Source organism: Stegodyphus dumicola, chromosome 7 (genome assembly GCF_044657685.1).
Source record: "Stegodyphus dumicola isolate Sdum_Otavi_A_Nest chromosome 7, ASM4465768v1".
Classification (NCBI taxonomy): domain Eukaryota; kingdom Metazoa; phylum Arthropoda; class Arachnida; order Araneae; family Eresidae; genus Stegodyphus; species Stegodyphus dumicola.
The window spans coordinates 185,968,342-185,990,295 of NC_140774.1; the positions used below are offsets into that span (position 1 = coordinate 185,968,342).

Below are 21,954 nucleotides of genomic sequence, written 5' to 3' on the forward strand. Positions count from 1 at the left end.
ATACAGAGAATCCAATGCACACACCTAAACTAAAACTTGGCTCATGCCTAACTAAATGGTAGCAAAGCAATCGCACAAACTCATGTCAGCAAGTTAACTTACAAACAGGGATGAAACTAAAGCAGAGTGACAAACGGCCAAGGTATGTTGAAAATAGTTCTATGAAAAACTCAGAACCTAGTAGTTATGGTTACTAAATTGAATTCTGGTGGAAACTGACGGAAGTCAAAACTAATATAGCAATATACAGTGGATGGACAAAAATATGGAAACACCTTGTGAAATGCATGTTTGAAAAGAAAGATTGATTTTAATGAAATATGTAGGTGGCGCTGGCATTTTTGACTACTGACGCCACCTATACAACTTCGTAAATGTGTTAAACAGTTCAGTTGTTGTCGGAGTACTGTTATGTGAGGTTGTCATTGCATTATGTCAGAGTTAAAAGACTTCGAACGTGGGCAAATTGTTGGAGCACGTATGGTAGGTGCTTCCGTAAGCAAGGTAGCCGAGGTGTTTAGTGTTTCAAGAGGTACTGTATCGAAGATTTATTCCGCATATTTGAAAAGCGGAAAAACATCATCTGCTAAATCACAGCGCGGACGAAAGTGTGTCCCGAGTGATCGTGACAGACGATCATTAAGGGCAATTGTGACGAAAAATAAGAAGACCACAGCTGCAAAAGTTACTGTTGAAATGAATGTTGTGTTACCGAACCCTGTGAGTACCAAAACAATTAGAAGGGAGCTTCATAAACAGGGAATTGCTGGCCGTGCTGCAATGGAGAAGCCACTCATCAGTGATGCTAATGCCCGTAACAGGAAAAGGTGGTGTTTAAGTCATAAAGCCTGGACTATAGAGCAGTGGAAGCGAGTAATAGGGTCTGACGAGTCTTCTTTCACATTGTTTCCCACTTCTGGCCGAGTTTACGTCTGGAGAACGCCATCTCAAGCCTATAATACAGACTGCTTGTTGCCAAGAGTGAAACATGGCGGGGGTTCTGTTATGGTTTGGGCAGCCATATCGTGGTTCTCTGCTAGCCCCATGATAACTGTATCAGGGCACATGACTGCCAAGACTTATGTGAACATTTTGGCCGATCAAGTTCATCCCATGGTACAAACTTTGTTCCCCGATGGTGATGGTGTCTTCCAAGACGACAAAGCCCCTGTTCACACAGCTCACATTGTCCAGGACTCGTTTTCTGAGCACGAGGATGAGTTGTCCCATCTCCCCTGGCCACCACAGTCACCAGACCTGAATATTATCGAACCTCTGTGGTCTACATTGGAACGGAAACTGCGTTCTCGTTATCCACCGCCAACATCGTTATCTGAACTTGCCACCATTTTGCAGGAAGAATGGTATAATATTCCCTTGGCAAACATACAGGAACTGTATTTATTCATTCCGAGAAGACTGCAAGCCGTTTTGGATGCTAACGGGTTTCCTACACCATATTAAGCAAAGAAACATGTTTTTTTTAAAGGTGTTTCCATATTTTTGTCCAACCCCTGTAGCTGGGTTAATTAAAATAAAATCTAGTATCTTTAATCACTGTCTGATTTAAGAACCGGGCCTGTCTTTCTTGAATCATTCAGCCATCTTGCTATCTCTACAGAACGTGTTTACACGTTTTTAGAACGATTTAGCGACTGTTTAATTAATATTTAAAATGTAAAGACTATTTTTTCAAAGATTCGATCTGGTAACCTTGACAGAAGAGCTCTTCGGAAGATTTCAAGGGGTATTGGTTTCCACTACTTTCCCCAGTCCATCAATCGTGGTATGTTTCAGCTTAGAAAGAGTTCTTTTCAAGAGACCAAAGGCGCAATAATCCATCAGGTACGATAATCCATCAAGGGAGTTCGCAGAAATACGTTGAAAAGGTACATAAGTGTTATATATATATATAATACATTGAAAAGGTATGTATATAATACCTATATCAGTCTTCCTTTTTTCAAGGAATGTAGTGGTACTTCTCGAAGTATGATTGTTGTTTGTCGTGACGAAGTTTCACGCTTTGAAAGTCATTGGGACAAAGAAATGGAATTTGTTGTGCAAATATTGAACTTAAAAACTTTCTCTTAATAGTACGTTGAGGTGATTTAAACATACTGTTATGAAATGTACAGGTGCGGTGAGATAGCTTACCCGCAAAACAGTTTTAGAGTTGCCACAAAATGGAAAAGACGGCTGGGTTGCCACATTTGGCGAAAAATCGCCCATTTGGTGACAAGATTGGCGATATACCATTGACGGTGGGAGAACCTTCTGGAGCGAGTTCTTACGGGTTTATTCCAGAATGCTCTCGAACACAAGCCGAAAGCTATATAAACCCTGCTGGTCCGGTGTGTGTGCCTCGTCGAGAGGGCGAGCCAGTGTGTCTCATCTAGTTAGTCCGTGCAGAGATGATCGAGCTGACAGCTGGCCAGCGAGTACCGAGTGGGTCGTCGAGTGCATCGAAGAATCTCTTAGTGTATCACGGTTAGTGCATTGTCGAGGGAGTGTGTTAAGCTCCGGGAACGACTGAATCGAAGAGTCGGGAGCTGTGCTCTGTGTGTCGTCGAGTGCATCGCGAGTTGTAGGGTGGAGAGTCTCGAGAACACGTGGAGATCCGAGAAGGACGGAGCAGAGTCGGGAGCTATACCCTGGTGCTTTGCAGTGAAGCTCTCTTCACCGTTATTGCCTGACAGTATGAAGGCTGTGTCATTGATGGTTTCAGCGTGTTTATAGTAGATCTTCGACGACTGTAAAAAGTGTTATTAGAGCTGTCCTGATTAATATTGGCTAAATAAAGTGTGTTTCGATACTTCATCAAGTGTCGTCATTATTCACTTCAAATACACACGAACCCTGTATGAAGTGAAGCAAGAAAACAACTGGTGTCGGAAAAAAAAACATAACAATACTTTTCCACTCTTCTTCTCCTTTCTTCTTTTTTAAATTTCCCATTCTAAGAGAATCCTGTGATAATCATAAACACCTTACAAAAACCATCTTTGAAATTGAGGAAACGAGGTTTCTACATTGTTATCTTTTTGTTTTCGATAATACACAGATCTTTTTTTATTGCAGGCAAAGTCATGCTTCATAAAAAATCACAACATATTTCCATTTATCTCCTGCTAAACAGTTTTCTACAAATTGTACTGCGTTAAAACATGTCTCGGCGAAAGCTGGCGAACATTACGTTTTTTAGCATTACGTTTTTTAAGTTGTAAATCTTGGTTTATTACTTTACTTATTGTGTCTACAAATGTATTAAAAGACTTTACAACTGATTTCTGCGTCGGCGAATTTTTCTCTTGTTATCAAGGGCCTAACTTTAGAAATATCAGAAATAATACGTATCAATTTCGGGTATTCATTTGGAGGCTTCTTTCCATGCAGAAGTAAATGACTGACGGTTTCTCCCCCCTCCCTTTTCTATTAACAATGTCGCTTATTTTGCACTGTAGAACTTTTAATACGATGCATTTTACAATGCTTTCGAGCTATGAAATTGGAATATTTCTCTTCGGGAAGCGCAAAACATATCATTCAATCGACAGCTTGTTTACATGCCACATTTTGGAAGAATAAATTTAACAGATGATATTTCTCATAGGATTTTGAGCTGATTTCGAGGTCATAAAAATTGCATTTTGAACAGATAGATGCTGCCATCAAAACCTAAATTAAAGTTAGCAAATCGCTTACTAGATATTTGAACAGCGTAATATCGTATTTGTATTTCAGAAGCAGTTTATCAGTTTGGAATGAATACTCATAATAAGGTATGTTTCTTTTTCATTTCGTGAGAGAATAAATGTCATTATTTGTAAGAATGAAGCAAATTGTTTTTCCGGGAGGAACTAAATTTGAAAAAAAATAATTCTTCTAGAGAAACACTTCACGAGAATTATCTTTTACAAGATTTAGATAGTTTTTCAGCTTTTGAATATCATGAAAGTTTACTTCTTACATTATAAAATCAGCTCAAATATCGTATTGTATTTCTTCAAGATTTTATAACATGTAATTTGCATTTCTTTTTAAACGTGGGTCATTTTTAGTAAGATTCTGTCTTTTAATACTAGAAGCCTTTTGTTTATTCTTGCTTGTTTCATTATGTGCATAACTAAACATAATAAAATTTTAAACGCATGAATTTTTATGTTTAAAATTGTATTATGAAGTATTATGTGGTTTTTAAAGCCTTCTTTGTTTTCAGCTCATTATTCGAGTTCCACCTCCTCCTCTTCCCCAAATGATGCCACATGTTAACTGTTATATGCCTATTGCATCTACTGTCAAGAATTACATTCCACAAAGTCTAATGGTACCGGTTTGTCCTTCGAATTTTTCACCAGAATTACCAGCAGGATCAAATATAGCAAATAGCTACCATGCTATAGAGCACACAGCACATGAATTCACTACTGCGAAGAACAACCGTGTATTGAAGTCATTTCAAACCCTAAGTCAAAACAAAATTTATACATGGAAGAACGATCGCTGTTGTCCAGAAAGTTCCAATTGGGAAAGTTTAAAAAACACCGGATACTGTGACGTAAATGCATGCAGTTGCAGAATCGAAAGTCTGCAAGAAACTTATGTCAGAACACCTTGGTTCCCAAACGTAAATTCACACGCAAGTTTTGTAACAAATATAGAAAACTGCAATTCTGAAGCTATGATCCTCCAACCTGAGCCAGATATGCAAACTGAAACGTTTCAAAATAATCATACACAAAGATTCGAAAGCGGAAAATCATATTCTGTTACTACGCCTACTCTTATGAATATAAAACTCCAGAGTCAAAGTTTAACTTATGATACAGTGTCAAGGATTACGAACAATACTACACCTAATTCAAAAATTACGAAAAATAATTTAGCATACAATAAAAGGAATTCTGTTCCAGAATTAAATATTACATATAATAACAACCTCGCAAATCAAAATTACTACGGACACCGTGGAGCGACTACTGTAAAATTGGTTCATCAGAGCAGTGGAATCAAAAATTATTCGTCAACGAATCTAATATCCGAGTGTAACGAATCCAATATTCGAAAAGGTAATTACCATCACTGCCCTAATAATTCACAATATTTTACATTTCCATTGACTCGCGGAGTTAAGGAAGAATTAAAACTTACAACAAATAAAAACCTTACGAACTCATTTGTTCCCAGTTTAACTTCATTGGATAGTATCAAAAAATTGCAAAATCAAAGTTATAATTTATGTGAAGCAGAAAACTCGTTTCATCTTCGCTTGGAAAAAACAGAGCAGTTAAATAATATATATTCTACACCAGCCTTCTCAGCAGGATATGATAAAAGCAAAGATAATGAGAAAAAAGCTGAAGACTGCTGTAAAACAAACGAAGCTCTCCCGAGAACTCAGACTGCAGTCAGTAATGCATTACTAAAAGACAAGCATGTCGTTCGTTATGAAATATCACCATCCTCCGTAAATAACAAAACATTTCGAACGCTGCTTCTAAAATGGAAAAAACGGAAATTCAGTAAAGGAAAACTGAAACTTTTAGTTTATTACATTACCGAAAAAAGTTCCGACAGTCATAACAAAGACATAATAGCAAAGAAGAAAATTAATAAATCTTACTTAAAAGTTAAATCCAGATCAATAACACTGAAATTTAATCATGGCAAATGGGTTAGGAAAAAAGTAACAGCGAAACGAAAGATTTCTCATTCTCTCAAATCGAGGAATAGAAATTTGGAGACATCGCCGTTTCCTATAAATATATCGTTTTATAAACACGTGCAAAGGACTGTTGACAAACCTGTCTTTCCTCTATACGACAACAGAAAATTTACTAAGTTTTCTTCTCAATTTTCTTCGACTGACGATTTCAAATCAAATCCAACGAAACGACTCAAAAGTTGCGGTAACATATTATCACCTGATTGTAAAAGATGTCCTCAGAAAATTAACGTTGAAATACCCACAGCTAAAAATTTCGAAGTCGTAGATGACAGTTTCTTCGACTGCGATGATATACAAAAACTTCTTAATGAAGATTTCCTAATCAAACCATGGTGTCCTCTAAATGAGAAAATAAATGGCTGGCTTCATTTTAAAATTGCACTGCAAACAGTTTTGAAGAACTGCTGTCGTCTTTTGCAGGAAGTATCCCTAAATGAAAATCGTGAAATTCTTTACAAATTTTAATGCAAGCGTAACGGTTTAATGATAAGGTGATAATATTGAACCTAACTTTAATCTTAGTATCTGAGAGATTAACTTGGATATTCCTCTTTTTCTTCTACAGAAAAAAACGTTGTTTTTAACCAAATTTGCCATATTTTTTATTTTAAAATGGTTAATAAAATAAATTCACAGTTCTAAAACTAACTATATGAAAATTGAAAGTTTTACTTCAATTAATTCAAGTAATTTCACACTTCGTGGTTAAATACCAGATAAATATTTACCTCACTAAATATTTGAATTTTTTACACATTTTAATTTCAGGATAAATAATGGTTTTAAGCAAATATAATAACGTTGTTTATATAGTTCAATAAACGTTGTTTTTAACCAAATTGCCATAACTTTTATTTTAAAATGGCTTATAAAATAAATTGAATCTCTCAATTCTAAAACTATATGAAAAGTGGAAGTTTTACTTCAATTAATTCAAGTAATTTCACATTGCATGGTTAAACACTGATTTATAGATGAAAATTTATCTCATTAAATATTTACTTTATTAATACATATTTGTCAAAGAAGATAACTTAAACTTTTCGGTGGAGTAGTGTTTACATTCGGGATAAATAAAATAATCATTTTAGGTAAATATAATTTAATACTTCAGAAAACAAAGATTTATTATAGGGCTGAAATTTTAGCTCAGATAGCTTTTTTTTTCTTCCTTCAACTCATATTAACTTTTTCTTGATGTATGGGAGTTAACAGATAATACAGCAAAACACTGTGGTATATATTTTGATGACTGATCGAAAGTGACATATGAAGCGGTGTTAGAATAAAATTGACTTTTGAGACTTTTTCTATTAATTTCAAAACTTATTTAATAATTAATTATAATATATCCAAAACAGCATGAAAAAAAATTAATTATTTTTAGTTTTTACTTTATTCAAATAACTGTCGATTTGAGTTTAATTTTGAGAATTATTTTTAGAATTTTAAACAACTGAAAAGTTTCCGACTGTTCCAAGTTTTAACCGGCCCACCAGCAGCCGAGCGGTAAAGAGCGCTTTCCTGATTTTTTCCCCATATTTAACATGTATGAGTCCATTTCCCTTATACAGTCCTCCACGAAGGCATCCCTCCTCTTGATCATATAACACCCGAGTGCTTTGTAATAATCAAATAAGCCAAACCAAACCAGGTTTAAACCATCGAACTGATGATCTTTCTTCGATTGATGAATTCTCTTTCCATTTCGCATTGAAATTTAAAGATTACTATATAACAGTAATCTTAACCAGTGATTTTTCAATGCATGAAAAAAAACCTAACATCAGTTGTCTCGAAATAGCATTAATAATAAATAGCAATATAAAAGTTAAATTTAGAATGTAAAGATCTTGTAAGCCTGCTGGATGTTAATCCAACTTTCACTATACTTATTTTATGAGAGTCACATTGAAATTTTTGAGATAAATACAGGTTTTTAAAGTTATACTTACGAGATTTTAGGAGTGTTCAAAGTAGTCTCCTCCAGCATCATTACACTTCTGTAGGAGAATTTCCCAAAGATGCAATGCATCAAGCCATTCATTTCTTTTAATGGATGAAAAAAGTGCATTTATAGCCTCATTAATCTCATCTTCGGAATGAAAATGACGTCCACTTAAGTTCTTGTTTAGATTATAATGAATACGATGGATGTTGTATCACTCTGACATGTTTTTATTCAAGAAACTCAACTGTCAATCTTGCTGAACGAGAAGATGCATTGTCATTGTGCAGCATGAGTCCTCTAACACTCACTTCTTGAAGAAATTCTAGAAGACACTTAGTGGTGTACCAGTTAGTTGTGACCGTCTCCTGTCCTTCCGGCTTGATAGCTTTGAGCAGTCCTGTACTTCTAAAAAAAACGGCATACATTACTTTTACACAGCGCATTGTCTTTTCACCATTGTGGGCATGAGATCATCTTCAAAGACCCATACTTTACTTTCTCGAAGTATTAGAACGTAAAAATGGTATGTACGTTTCATCACTAGTTACGATTTTAGAAATAATCCATCTTTAAGGAATTTAAGTGTTTCTTTGCTGATTCTGGCATGCTTATGTTTTTGATGCTCATTTAAATTATGGAGAACACAACAGCAAACTAGTTTTTTCATATGCAATTCTGCATGAATAATTTTATGCATGGGGGAGGATCCAATGCTAAGTTCCTTCTTTATCATTTGGTAGGTGCAGCGATTATCATCGATTACTACTGAAAACGACCTTCCTGGATATTCTTCATTCTGAAGAGAGTTGCGAAGTCTGTGAAATTCTATAAACCATCTGAATACAGTAGCATGAGATGAACCTTCATTTCCAAATGCTAAGTGTAGATGTTGAACGCATTCTTTTTTTATTTAATCCCACTTTAAAATCATAGCGCGGTAATGTTCTGGCGTCAACTCCATTTTTCCTTCTGCCTAAATTTTATTCTATGCTAAACTACTTGCAATTGGCCAATAAAAAATCGTCTGCTACGCTAAAATAGCTCACAGTTTCAAGTATAAGCGTTAATTTTTTTTCTGCCACCTATCGTCTGCGCGTATCTCAATTTCAGAGTGACCTCCGTATTTTCGAGTAATATGTTACCAACAAAGAAAGAAAATTCGGTTTATCTTTGGATTATGGTAACTTAACGATTTTTTGGCGAAAATTTGGCGACCAACCCTGCTACAGCAACCTGCTAGTTTTTGTTTGGACGCCATTTTGTTTTCACGAAGTAAAAGGCTTTTTTTTTTTTTTTTTTTTTTAACTCAACATTTTTTTTCCAACAATCTGCTAGCCGAATGACGCTTATGCTAGAACTTTTATGGAACAAAAGTGCTTAATCATGACAAAGATTAGGTGCGAAATTGGGAGAAAGTGCATAATCGCAAACTGCTTGCCGCGTTTTTAAGAATTGCACATACACGGTATCATCCATGTACACGTCGATCTATTTTCACTTTAAAAAAATCCCAGAATTGCACAAAAAATAGCATTGCGCACACTTTTGACTTTATCCATGTACACTGCTAAAGTCCTAGCTAGTAACCTTTATCGCCTTACCAAAATGTCGCCAAACTACCTGTTACCATATTCCAAAGATTAGCCGAATATTCATGTTGTTTATGAATACAGAAAATGCGCTTTTCGGTCGAAGTACACCAGCCCCTTTCCGTTACCATACATATCACACAGGCTTCTTCTGCTTCAATTTTCATACTCAAGAACTTGTGCGTATTTCTTGTCCATCCCCAGATACCTGTTTTAAGTTTCAGACTTAATTTCTCCAACCCAAAAGCATAGTATTAACATAACATCATGCATCCGGACATACTAGAGTTTGGTAGTAGGAGAAGAGGGTAGGGAAGCTGTAGGCATCTGCGCTGTAGATTAGTGAGCTTTCCGTGAGAACCTCATATTCTCCATTATCACAATTCAACAAGCCACTTCAGCACCTTCGCTCTATCTCTCAAAATAATTCCCTCCTTAATTACGACATGAGGAGCTTCTTGGTTTGAATTCTTTACATCTGAACTTTGACTCCTTTATATAATAATAAAAAATACATAAATAAAATAAACCTGTCCATTAGGTACTTGCTCACGTATCAAAACTCAGCGAGTTTGTAGGTTGACTGACTTGTTACTAGCAATAAAGAGCTATGCATTCTAAAAATGCATCTAATTTTTGGTGCTATCTTAATATTGCCTAATATCTTAATATTACGACCATTGCTTACAAGAAATCCGTGCTTTAATTGCAGTTTTATACAGAATAAATTACAGTGAGTAATATTAACAGTGTTCTAAAATAAATGGAACCAAAAAATTAATAACAAATTATATTTCTATTTATTTGATTTCTAAATAGTAAAAACATAGAAAAGTAACACACAAGGGAATAAAATTATCTAAAAATATATGGAAAAATTATCTAATAACCATAAAATAGCCAGTGAATTTAAAACATATCCATTAAAAATCTTTTAATAATAATTAAAGAAATAAAATCATTTCACGTATATTCAACATTAAATAAAGTTTCTGAAACAATAAATAAATTCATTAATAATTCAAATTTAATAAAATGCTACCACATGAATAAAGTATCAAATTCTTAAATATAATAGAGTTGTACATAGTAACATTCTCATGAGATCAAATCATTAAAAAAAAAAAAAAAAAAAACTGATAAATTACTGTTATCAAGAATGAAATACATGATGAATAATAAATGTCAAACTTTAAATAAAACATTTACAAAAACCTAAAAACAACATGTCACTTTTATATTTTACTACATATATATATACCTTGCATAGATATTTATTCAAAACATATTTTTAGATATAATAAAAAAATTCACACGATTTGAAATGTTAAATAGGCAGTTTACTCAGTAAACTAATGTTCAGAAAATTCAAAGTCTACTGGCCTAAATTCTGATAATAATAAATAAATTTAAAAAAAAAAAAAAAAATTTTTCTTCAATTTTGCATTATGGTTACAAAGCATTTTTAATTAAAATTAACTTTTATGAGCTTAATGTATTCTAAACACAAATGTCTTTTGCATTAATAAAGTTACATTTTCAAAATGCCTCTGAATCAATTTATGGAGCTGCATATTTCAAGAACGAAAATTTATGCCAGAATATTAGAAAGCCTCGTAGTTTGAAGTAGAATGTTTTGAAAATTGTCAATAGAGCAGAATATACTAAAAATTATAGCATTATTAATAATTATACTTACATTGGAGAAAACTTAACCTATCATTTTATGGATTGCATTCAGAGAATTATGAACCTTCAACAAAATTTCTAATTTAGATAATATTCTTCAAGATTATTAACTTTAAAACCTCATTCTATGCACACAATAGGATTCAATGAACTTTTCGTTGCTGACAAATTTTTGCATATGAAGGCCATATCCTACTGACCTGAGAAGTTTTACTTATTATGACATAACATTTTAACACGGACATATTAAAAGTAATTTTTCTCCTATTTGCAGCAAAAAAATTCCTTTAATTCCCCTTTGTACTAATCTGGCATTAAATATCAGTTTCTCAGTAACTAAATTAAAAAAAAAAAAAAAAAAAAAAAAAAAAAAAAAAAAGGTAACACCAAGTTGCTACAAAACTAATGATATTATTGTAGCAACTTGGTGTTAAACTTTTGATGCCATTCAATAGAAATCTGATAGCATTTCAACATCTTGTAGCAATTTGGTATAGCATGCAACATTAGATGTAGTAACATAACAATAATGCTCCATTAAAGGAACTCAATCAAGTATTTCCATCAGGATTGAAAACAAAATTTTAAATTTCAAAGAAGTATGCTCTCAGTTTTTAAAAGCACATACTTATTGCACCTGATAAAGCTGTATAAATGACAGCATTCTTAAAAGCTATTTTAAAGTAAAAAATTTTTTAATTTTTTTTTTTTTTTTTTTTTCAAAATTAAATAGTTTGTAATGGTGCTTTCCTAATTTACTTTAAAAAGAATTTTGCCTATCTAAAAACTAAATTCAAAGCATTCAGATATCAGGTCTTAAGCACTTTTACATTTTCTTCTAACAAAATAATAAATAAATAAATAAAATAAAAAATAACATTACCGGTATTGTGTGACCATAGGTACTATTCTCAAACACAAATATTCTTAATTCCAGAAATGCAGGTACAATACATTAAAATTCATAATGTATTAATGCAATTTCTTGTTTCATTTGACTAGATTTTTTCAGTATTTCTTTTGGTTTTTCAGGATACAAATAAAGTGTATTTAGGCTCCATTCAAACTGATTTACAGTATGATATTATACAAAGCTTCATATAAACAATCATTCATTCAGTAGTCTTCATGAAAAAACTAAGGTAGATGCAGAGTATGAAAAAAGGAAAAGTAAAATGCACACTGAAACAAATTTTACATGAAAATAAGGCACTAATGAAAGAACATTTCCTGTGGCCATATGAAAAGCCTAATAATATACGAGTGCCCCATTGAAACCAATATGGATCTTGCTGCCATTGTTGCTGGTGATATTCGGGAAATGCCTCCTGTCAAACACGAGAGATCCGGTGGTGGCCAAACTATGGGAACACCTTGATCAATCCATCGGCCTGAAAATTCAGTGGTTTGTATAACCAGCAATCCTCTCGGCAATCCACAATAGAAAATGGCACTGGCTGCGAGGACTGACCCTTTTTATACAATTTGCTTACAATGCCATCTAAAGGCTTGCCGCTTGCTTTCCGACCATACATTCTATGATGAATATTGCTCGTATAACTGCCTTCTATGCTTCTATGACCCACTGAAGGTTTGCCCTCTTGTTCAGATTCACCCTGTATAGTAACCATATAACACAAGCATAGCAGATGAGTTTGTATATCTTCAAATTCAAGAGTCATTTTTTTTTTCTCTTGTAAGGAAATAAAATGGGGCTGCAGAGTTTGTCAGCTGATGAGAAAGAAACCATTGCATTTCTTCAGAAATATGGCATATTGCCCAACAGTAAAAAATTCACATTTCATGAAGTTTTACTTCTTAAACAAGTGAATTTTATGGATCAAAATTCGTGCAATTCTCTGATATTTTTTTAAGCAAAAACTGATCTCTGTGTACAAGAGGGGCATAATGGGGGGGGGGAATACAGAAAGTTTTCCTGAAAAAGATAAGTGTTTTCTAACAGATGTTTCAAGCTTTTTACATTTTATTGATTCATTGTTGTTTCATGGAAATTTTAGAGCATGGTCATTTTCAAAATGGCTGTTTCTTTCATATATTAGCATGGTGAAAAAATTCGGTGTCAACTCACTGCCAATATTTGAGGAAAGGGTGCAGATAATCCATCATACCATTCATTTTCGTACCGCTTAGTGCTGCATTTATATTTTTCTGTTTTGTTTGTTGTTTTCATAATTTACTGTCTGAGAAACTTATAATAATTACTGAAGTTAATTTTTAAAAGCGTATATATATATATATATATGTATGTGATAAAAAATTTTTGACTAAGTTGCAATGGATTGATGATGGTTTTCTGCATTATAACTTGGAGAGACTTTACTACATTATTAGAAAGATGACACTCGAGAGACCTGTAGACAGATGTAGCCAAACTGAACATAATCTTTATTGCTGGACATTAACTAATTATCGAAAATATATATTTTATTATATATGATCATGAGTGCAATATGCACACAACTTTACAAGTATATACAGTATCACATTTTTAATAATGATATAGTTAGTAGTACGACAATTCACAGCAAAATGAAACAGCTTCCAACCAACTACAGGATCTGCAAGCTAACGGTGCATTTATCCAATATGGCAGTCTGTTAAGAGACAGGTTTCAGTTCTCAGAGTTTAGGTTCCGACAAATAACTACATCATCAGCATTATGAAACCTTTGTGGCATAGATTAATCTAGAAAAGACACTGTCCAGAGGAGTTATTACGATTTTTAGAATAGAGAGGGAGAATTAGGGGGTTGCCACTAATTTAAATTACAATTTTGATCTATATATTTTTTATCTTACACACACACACGTTTATATATATTGTTGCGTTTTTCTTTTCTGACACCAGTTGTTACGTTATTTTCCTCCATCACGTTCGTACGGTTCTACGTGGATTTGGAGTAAATAACGACGACACTTGATGAAGTATCGAAACACACTTTATTGACCGGTATTAATTAGGACAGCTCCAAAATCTCATTTACAGTCGTTGAACTGTTATGATCAGTGACACAGCTTTCAGGTTATCAAACTATCATGGTGGAGACAGCTTCACTGCAAAGCATCAGAGTACATCTACAGACTCTGCTTGGTCGTTCTGGGAACTCCACGTACTCTCAAAGCTACAACTCGCGATGCACTCAACGACACACAGAGCACAGCTCCCGACTCTTCGGTTCAGTCATTCCCAGAGTTTAACACACTCTCTCGACGATGCACTAACCGCGATACACTAAGAGACTCTTCGATGCACTCGACAACCCACTCAGCACTCATGGGCCGGCTGTCAACTCGATCGTCTCAGCACGAACTATCTAAATGAAACACACTAACTCGCACTCTAGACGAGGCACACTCTGATTGCGGACCAGCAGGGTTTATATAGCTTTCGGCTTGTGTTCGAGAACATTCTGGGCTAAACCGGTAAGAATTCGTTCCAGAAGGTTCTCCATCCATCCATGGTATATTGCCAATTTTGTCACCAAATGGGCAATTTCTCACCAAATGTGGCAGCCCTGCCTTCCCTTGCTATTTTATGGCAACCTAAACCTGCTTTGCGAGAAAACTATCTTACCGTGCCTGTACATTTCGTAAAAATATAATGTGCATGTGTGAGATGATAAAAGAGTTTGTTGCAGATAATTTTATATTAAATGACAGTTTCATTAAGAAATGCACCAAATTACTTTTTAGTCATGGCCAAGAAAATTGTTGCATAATTGGCTGTAATTTGTAGCGTAGTGAATGACCTGATGGAATTCTGGAAGAAGCACAACCAGCTTGGAATTAAACATCATGTATTTTTGGATGACAAATTTCTTAGCACATACTTTTGTAATTTGCAGAACAATAGGGTAATGCATGCGCCAGAATTTTAGATATGCAATTATGGGCAGTCTATATTTTAGGGTACCACTTGGATTATCGCCAAGTTGTTGTTTCATTTACGGTAACCTGAGTCGTTTAAGTTGAATATTATGGAAACCCTATTATGACAGGATTGGTAGTAATGCGTGGTTGCGGTAATTTTGACTGTTGGGAAAATATTTGTCAGGACTTATTCATGCATTGGATACTGGTTATGAAGAACATTGCTTATTTTATACTTTACATACTGTAAACTGCCTGCTGGTGGTACGATTAACCTGAAATTTCCGTAAGCTTTGGAACAAATGGAAAAGAAAACACTGATTAACTGTGTGTAAATAAAGATTTAAATGGCCTCAATCCCCTCTCAGTAAGTTACGCAATGAGATTTAAAGGTTTGGAAACTGGAGCTAATGTCAATACTATGGAAGGTATGTGGGATGTAATAAAAAGGGATTTTCGAAAGAAATGCTACAGGCAGTCTCGCAGTATGGAGGATATTTTTGATTTTTACTTTTGTGAATTTATGTGGCGACAGCAGTATACAGATTCTATTTCAGATAATATTAAACGGATTTGGATGCTGTTAAGGAATTCTGTTTGTCACACACCGAAGACACAGAAATTTCTAAATACGATAAGTTGATATTTCCTTTTTGTACTGTGCAGATTAGATAGCATGTATTTCTATCTTTATGTTATTTCCCTGTTTTATTTTGGTTTAAAATGCAGTTTATTGGGATTATGTTTTTTTTTAATGTTTTTATTATGTTTTGGACGCTGCTATTTTACTTGGGAGGGGGTTGCACGTAAAAAAGAATGGCACCAAAAAATTGCGATCATCGCCAAGGGTTACCCTGAAATATATTTTTCTCAAATAACAGATAACAGATAGCAGAGGCTAATCGATACGTTGCTAGTAGGAAGGTAAAGTGATGAAAGAGAATGCATAGTTGATAGGAGTACTTTTATAAGTGTTGTGAAATGAACTCAAGTAATAACTGGCACGAGGCGCTGCTGTTCATGACGTCAGCCTGCGTGCTGAGTGTTTTGAATGTTTTGCTTGTAGACAGAACGAAAGCTGATCTCGGAAGCATAAGACTGTAATGATTAAAATAAAGAAGTGTTGGCTTATTAAGTTTTTTTGTCTTTATTCATAACGCACCCAGCCTCGGGTAGGGGCAACCCGTAATTGAATGAACTGTTTTGAATATATTTTAATTATATATTTTCTGTGTTCTCCGTAACAATAAGCTTGCAGAGTCTTTGTTTTAGTTCTGAATAGTGACTAGGTAAAAGTTTACACCAATGCAGATACTGCATAGAAAATGCAGATGCCTTGAACGGGTTGTACTTTAATTAAAAATTAGCGACTTAAAGATCTATTGTCGATTTGTTCCAATTAAGTTATTTAGCCCCTTAAGTCCTCGTTTTTAATTTAGGTATTTCTCCTCTCTATTCTAAAAATAGTAACTTATTTCTGAACTGCATCATTTCTGGATCAATCCAATGCATGCTGCTGGTGGCATAACTAACTTGGAATCTGAACTCAAAATTTCGAGAACTGAAAGCTTTCTCTTCGTGAGCTTCTGTATTGGATAACTGCACACTTTTGCTTCCATCTCTGTTCTCGCAAAGACATTGCCTTACTCCTCTCTTCCTATTGCAACAGTATCAAAAATGTAAATATTCTGGAATAGGCACGATTAAAGTGCCAAATGAACTCTGGCCACAAATGTCAACTGAAATAAAGATGAATATTTAGTCTGTCTCAGCTGCCCAGTTTGCTTTGTGATGCTATGCCATTACTGCTTCTTATTTTATTTTATATACAGTCAAAAGTCGTTAATTCGGACTCCCATAATCCGGAATGATCTATAATCTGGACCTCAAAGCTACAAACTTTCTGCGCATGCGTTGCTTTGACGCACGCGCATAGGCATTTACGCGGGCGCGTAAGACCTTTACGGCTGCAAATATGTGTGTGCACACGTGCGTTTAATATATAACGGATGGTATAAGCTAAGCTAAAATTATCTAATTCAGTTAATGTTGCAGATTCCGTTGTTCCTTAATCTTCGAATTGGATCCGGCTTATTATTTTTTGCAGACTGTTGGAGCAACTTTATAAAAGTAAGCTTGAACTTTCGATTATGTCAAATAGAATTTCCGATATATATTTACTAATATGTATAGGATTTACAAAGCGAAAGTATGTTTCGAAATCCGAAATCTGTTTATCAATTTCATGCTGCTCTGCGGCGGGAGGGAAACGCCGTGGCGCGTAATGAATTGGAAGTTGATCTGTCAGCACTATCCTTATCTTCACTGCAGATGTTTTTATTTTATTTGGCTTATAATTCCTTACTAAATGTAGTATTTCATATCGTACTCCGTCTTTGATATGATTTAAAGCAATTATAGGACTTGAATAGCGGAACTTTGTAACTAAACAAGAAATTATGTCTGTTTAATAGAATTAAAGGGAAAGTATTATCACATGAAACGAAGCAACTTAAACAACTTACATTGAAAGAAATGTTTAATAAAGTAAACAAATAAATATTAAGCTTTTTTTTGTAAATTTTGATACCCTTTAGATCATAATTGTTCTTTATTTCATAAATTACAGTTTCATATTTTTAATTTTGTAATTTCTGCATGTCATCTTACAAGATTTAAACTGATGATCTATAATCCGGAAAAATCCATAATCCAGAATCGCCGAAGTCCCGACGAGTCCGAATTAACAACTTTTGACTGTATATATGTGTGTGTGTATGTGTGCATAATAAATATGTGTCATCATATATTTAAAATTAATTGACACTCTTTCTTATTCGCTCCACGACAGAAATGCTTTCGTTCTGTGATTTTTATTTCAAGAAAAATTTTTCATCCATGCTTCATTTTCATCAGAATTAAATTCAAGTTACTCTCTAAGAGAAAGGTTCCAATGTGGCATTTCACCCTTTACTAGATCTAAAATAGCTCTTGTCTTAAATCCAAGACATGACACTGCTCTTAAAGTGGCTTTTGTTAGATTTTTTTCGAAGTCTTCCAGGACACTCGGAGGAAAACCTGACTATTTCTCAAAATTTGCATAGCAGGATTAGTAAGAGAGAATCTTTTGAATCATCAAAACTTACACACATCTTTCAGAAAAAGTTAACATTTTTATAGTTTAACATTGCATAGAAACTTTGAGAAAAATATTTGTGGCAAATAAATGAGATAAATATTTTTATATGTTCACTGCATATCATTTTTTTAACTCAAAAGAAAATAATTCTATGCAAGATTTTGAAATTCACAAAAATATAGAATTTTTACACTATTTTCATTTCATATTTTTCTGACTTTGCATAGCATTTCCATACTACTCACCTCATTTATTTTAAATAAGACTTCATAATGAAGATGAAGATAACACAAGAAGGAAAAAGATTTCAATATATCACAAGAGAACAATACAAAAGTTATATATATTGAAAAAGGTGTTGGTAGTTTTTAACACATGGAGTGATCCTCAGATTTGATAAATAAAATGGCAACAATTTTTTTTTTAAATTAAATATAATCCAGTTTTTCATAAATTTCAGTCTAAATTAAACAAAATAAATAAATAAATAAAATTCATAACAAATAATTCTTCACTATATTTCTGAAACGTCATCCATGAGCTGGCTATACCTGTCAAATCAAGAAGTTTTTACATATTAGCAGTTTAAAATGCTTAAGTACCACACTTAAAAGTTGATTTTATGAGAGGAAGTTTTGAAACCAATTTTATATGGGATAAAGAAACTACAGGTATTCCTACCTGCAAACTACTGTCATTTCCACAACTCTTTTCATCAAACACTGGAATAATTCCTACAACACCATTCATATCAGATTTCATAAGTTTTTTTACATCAACCAAAGGTAAACAGAAGCCATCTGATAATCCTTTTATATTATCTGCAGAGTTGACACAATTTTGTTGATGATAATCCCGTAATTTCCTGTAGTTAAATGAACGGAAACATTTGCAACAAATAAACTTTTTCAGATGATTGGATCGTGTGTGTGCAAGTAAACTCAGCTTACTAGAACAGCTCTTCCTGCAGCATTCACATCTAAAACCTCTAGCATTTAAATGCATTTGTCTGTGATATTCGAGTGCAAGTTTTTTCCTAAATATTTTGTTGCAAAGTTTACACACAAGTAATTTTTTATGAACACTAGATGATGAAATCCCTTTATACCTTACAATGAGTTTTGTACTATTAAGATTTTTATGCAAAACATTCTGAGTCTCTTTTACAGCACAAGATGCTGCATAATACTTATTCCTAGATGCTGGAAATTTTCTCATTATAGAAGCAGAATCTGCAGCATTTACTTTTTTATCACAGCTCGTTACAGCATTTAAATTTGTTTTCTCTTTACTGCTGTTATTAATTAGAAATTTATTAATTACCTCTTTACCAACAGGAGAAATTTCTCTGCAGATTTTAGATTTTATTTCCTTGTGTGTTCCATGCATTCTTGCATGCACTAATAAAATATTTTCATCTTTACAAACATCTCCACAAAAAGGACAGAGTAATTTAAAATTTGAATTTGAAGCCTCTGTGCTGATAACAGAGGCTGAAGATGAGCATAAATCTGGTCTGTCACTAACCGAAGACTTCTGTTCACCATTTACATCACTTAACTCGGATATGTGCGAATTATCAGAATTTAAATCTGGCAACATATTAGATGTCTTTTCTGTAGCAGATTTAGCATATGAACAATTGTTAGATTTTGTAAAATCCTGATGCAAGTCACTCTGCACAGAAATTTGTAGATTTTTATTTGCGAGTGCAGAGCATGTACGATTAAAATTCAAGTTACATGTATTAGATTCATCCAAATCTGAATTCCTATCACCAAGCAGAACACTCTGTACATGTGTTCTGACATGACATTCAAATTCTTCTTCATTTGAGAAACTTTGCTGGCATGGTATGCAGAGGTTTACATTTTCTTTGGCATTCATATCATCTGTGCTTGATACTTTAGTAGGACTTGTGCAAGATGCAGAATTTTCTAAACATTCAGTAGCTAAAGCACCTGAAGTAGATTCTTTTGAAGCATGAAAATTATTTGTGGAAGAAGCACTACTTTCTGCATCATTTACAGATGAATAAATAGTAGGCTTCCTGTCTATAAGCATATCAATATTATAATGTTCCTCTTCAATATGATGATTATATTTCGTATAATCTGAAAAAACATTTAAGCACAATCCACACTCATACCTAAATGCTGGAATTGCATTTTTTTTGACACTGAAATTAGCATTATCTTTAACACCTGAAGGTAAACAAGTACTCTTTACAATATCAGAAGAATCTGCAGCCACTGAATTACAGTGAGAATCTTTCTGTGTGTAGTCTACAGAATCTTGTGACACACAACTTATTGTTTTAAAAGAAGAATCATACATAGGATTATTAAATGATTCAAAAAGCATAGCATCTAAATGTTTCTCCGAAGATGCAATTGCAGTTGAATCTGCAAATACAAAAGAAGGTAAAGTGTCCATAATACTTTGATAATCGTTTAATTCAAAGCGATACTTTCTGCGATCCAAAGTTTCAGTGGAAACATTATGCCGATGCCTCAAATGATGAAGAAAGACGTTTTTCTGTCGGAAACCACGATTGCATAGACTGCAGTGGAAAAGATTACTAGCACTGTGCAGAGCCTAAAAGAAAAGATGCAAATAAACAAGAATACAGCACACACAGAAAACAAATTTTATTTAGATAGTAATAAAAAAAAGAACATGGCACTTCATCGCTTTAAGTCTTTTAATAAATTATTATGTAATCAATTATATTAGATCCCATTATCTGATGAAATATAATATCCATTCCGAAAGAACTTAAAATTAATTTAAAGAAAGCTGATAGAATCAAGCATCTGAAATTTTCTCACACTATGAATAGAATCACAATTAAAGCTTGTTTGACATAGTCCCTTTCTCATTTTTTAAAAAGCTCCTTTTCATTAAATATTGCTTTTCTCCCTCTCTTTTTTTAAAACATAGAATAGTTTGCTCTATAAGTGGAATTTACTAAATCTAAAATGTGCTAATGGTATAAAGTTTATTGAAAGGAAATATTATTTGGATAAGCCTGGCTAGCTTAACTGTATACATAATTCAAAGGTTTATTTTGTTCAGAAAAATGTAAGAATGAAATAAACATGGTTTAATGCATGGAATTTGTTAATGTGTTTACAGCTTGTCAAATTTCTACTTCAGGCAGGAGATACATATTGTTACGAAATGTACAGGTGTGGTAAGATGGCTTCCCCGCAAAGCAGTTTTAGAGTTGCCATAAAATGGCAAAGGAAGGCAGGGTTGCCACATTTGGTGAGAAATCGCCCATTTGGCGACAAAATTGGCACTAGAGCATGGACGGTTGGAGAACCTTCTGGAACGAGTTCTTACCGGTTTAGCCCAGAATGATTCCGAACACAAGCAGAAAGCTATATAAATCCTGCTGGTTTCCAGTCAGTTAGTGTGTGTGTCTCTCATCGGGTGAGTGTGCCTCGTCGAGAGGGCGAGTCGAGAGAGCCTCGTCTAGAGTGCGAGATAGTGTGTCTCTCATCGAGAGTGAGTGTGTCTCATCTAGCAAGTCAATCCCTGCAGAGTCGATCGAGTTGACAGCCAGGCAGCGAGTGCCCCAAAGGAGTCAGTTAGTGCATCGTCGAGAGAGCATATTGAGCTCCGGGAACAACTGAACTGAAGAGTCGGGAGCCGTGCTCTGTGTGTCGTCGAGTGCATTGCGAGTCGTAGCGTGGACTCCAAATCCACACGAACCCCATATGAACTGATGTCAGAAGAAATAACACAACAATTGGCGTCAGAAAAGAAAGAAAAAAAAACGTAACAACTGGTGTCAGAAGTGGGATTTGCGAGTGAATGCCAGTGACCCGTCTGCAGAGGAAAGCCATGATTAAAGAAAAGAAAACTTTGATGGACTTCTTAGCCGAGATCATAGCCGGACAGAAGGAGTTGAATGCCGGATATGCTGAGATAATGGCCGGATATGCTGAGTTAAAAGCTGG

At 34.2% G+C, this 21,954-nt stretch overlaps 2 protein-coding genes across 3 annotated transcripts in view; one reads left to right on the forward strand and one right to left on the reverse strand.

The window, feature by feature from the left end:
• Positions 1–6,467, forward strand: part of LOC118203263 (uncharacterized) — a 60,663-nt gene extending 54,196 nt beyond the window's left edge. The window contains exon 8 of the mRNA XM_085819793.1: positions 4,220–6,467. Within this exon, the coding sequence (XP_085675919.1) occupies positions 4,220–6,193 (1,974 nt within the window). The 3' untranslated portion in view covers positions 6,194–6,467. The remainder of the gene's footprint in view (positions 1–4,219) is intronic.
• A 3,584-nt stretch (positions 6,468–10,051) lies between these two features.
• LOC118203267 (uncharacterized) overlaps positions 10,052–21,954 on the reverse strand; it is a 37,323-nt gene continuing 25,420 nt past the window's right edge. For both annotated transcript variants that reach the window (XM_035375538.2, XM_035375539.2), the window contains exon 3: positions 10,052–20,584. In XM_035375538.2, coding sequence (XP_035231429.2) covers positions 18,581–20,584 — 2,004 coding nt within the window. In that variant the 3' untranslated portion in view covers positions 10,052–18,580. The remainder of the gene's footprint in view (positions 20,585–21,954) is intronic.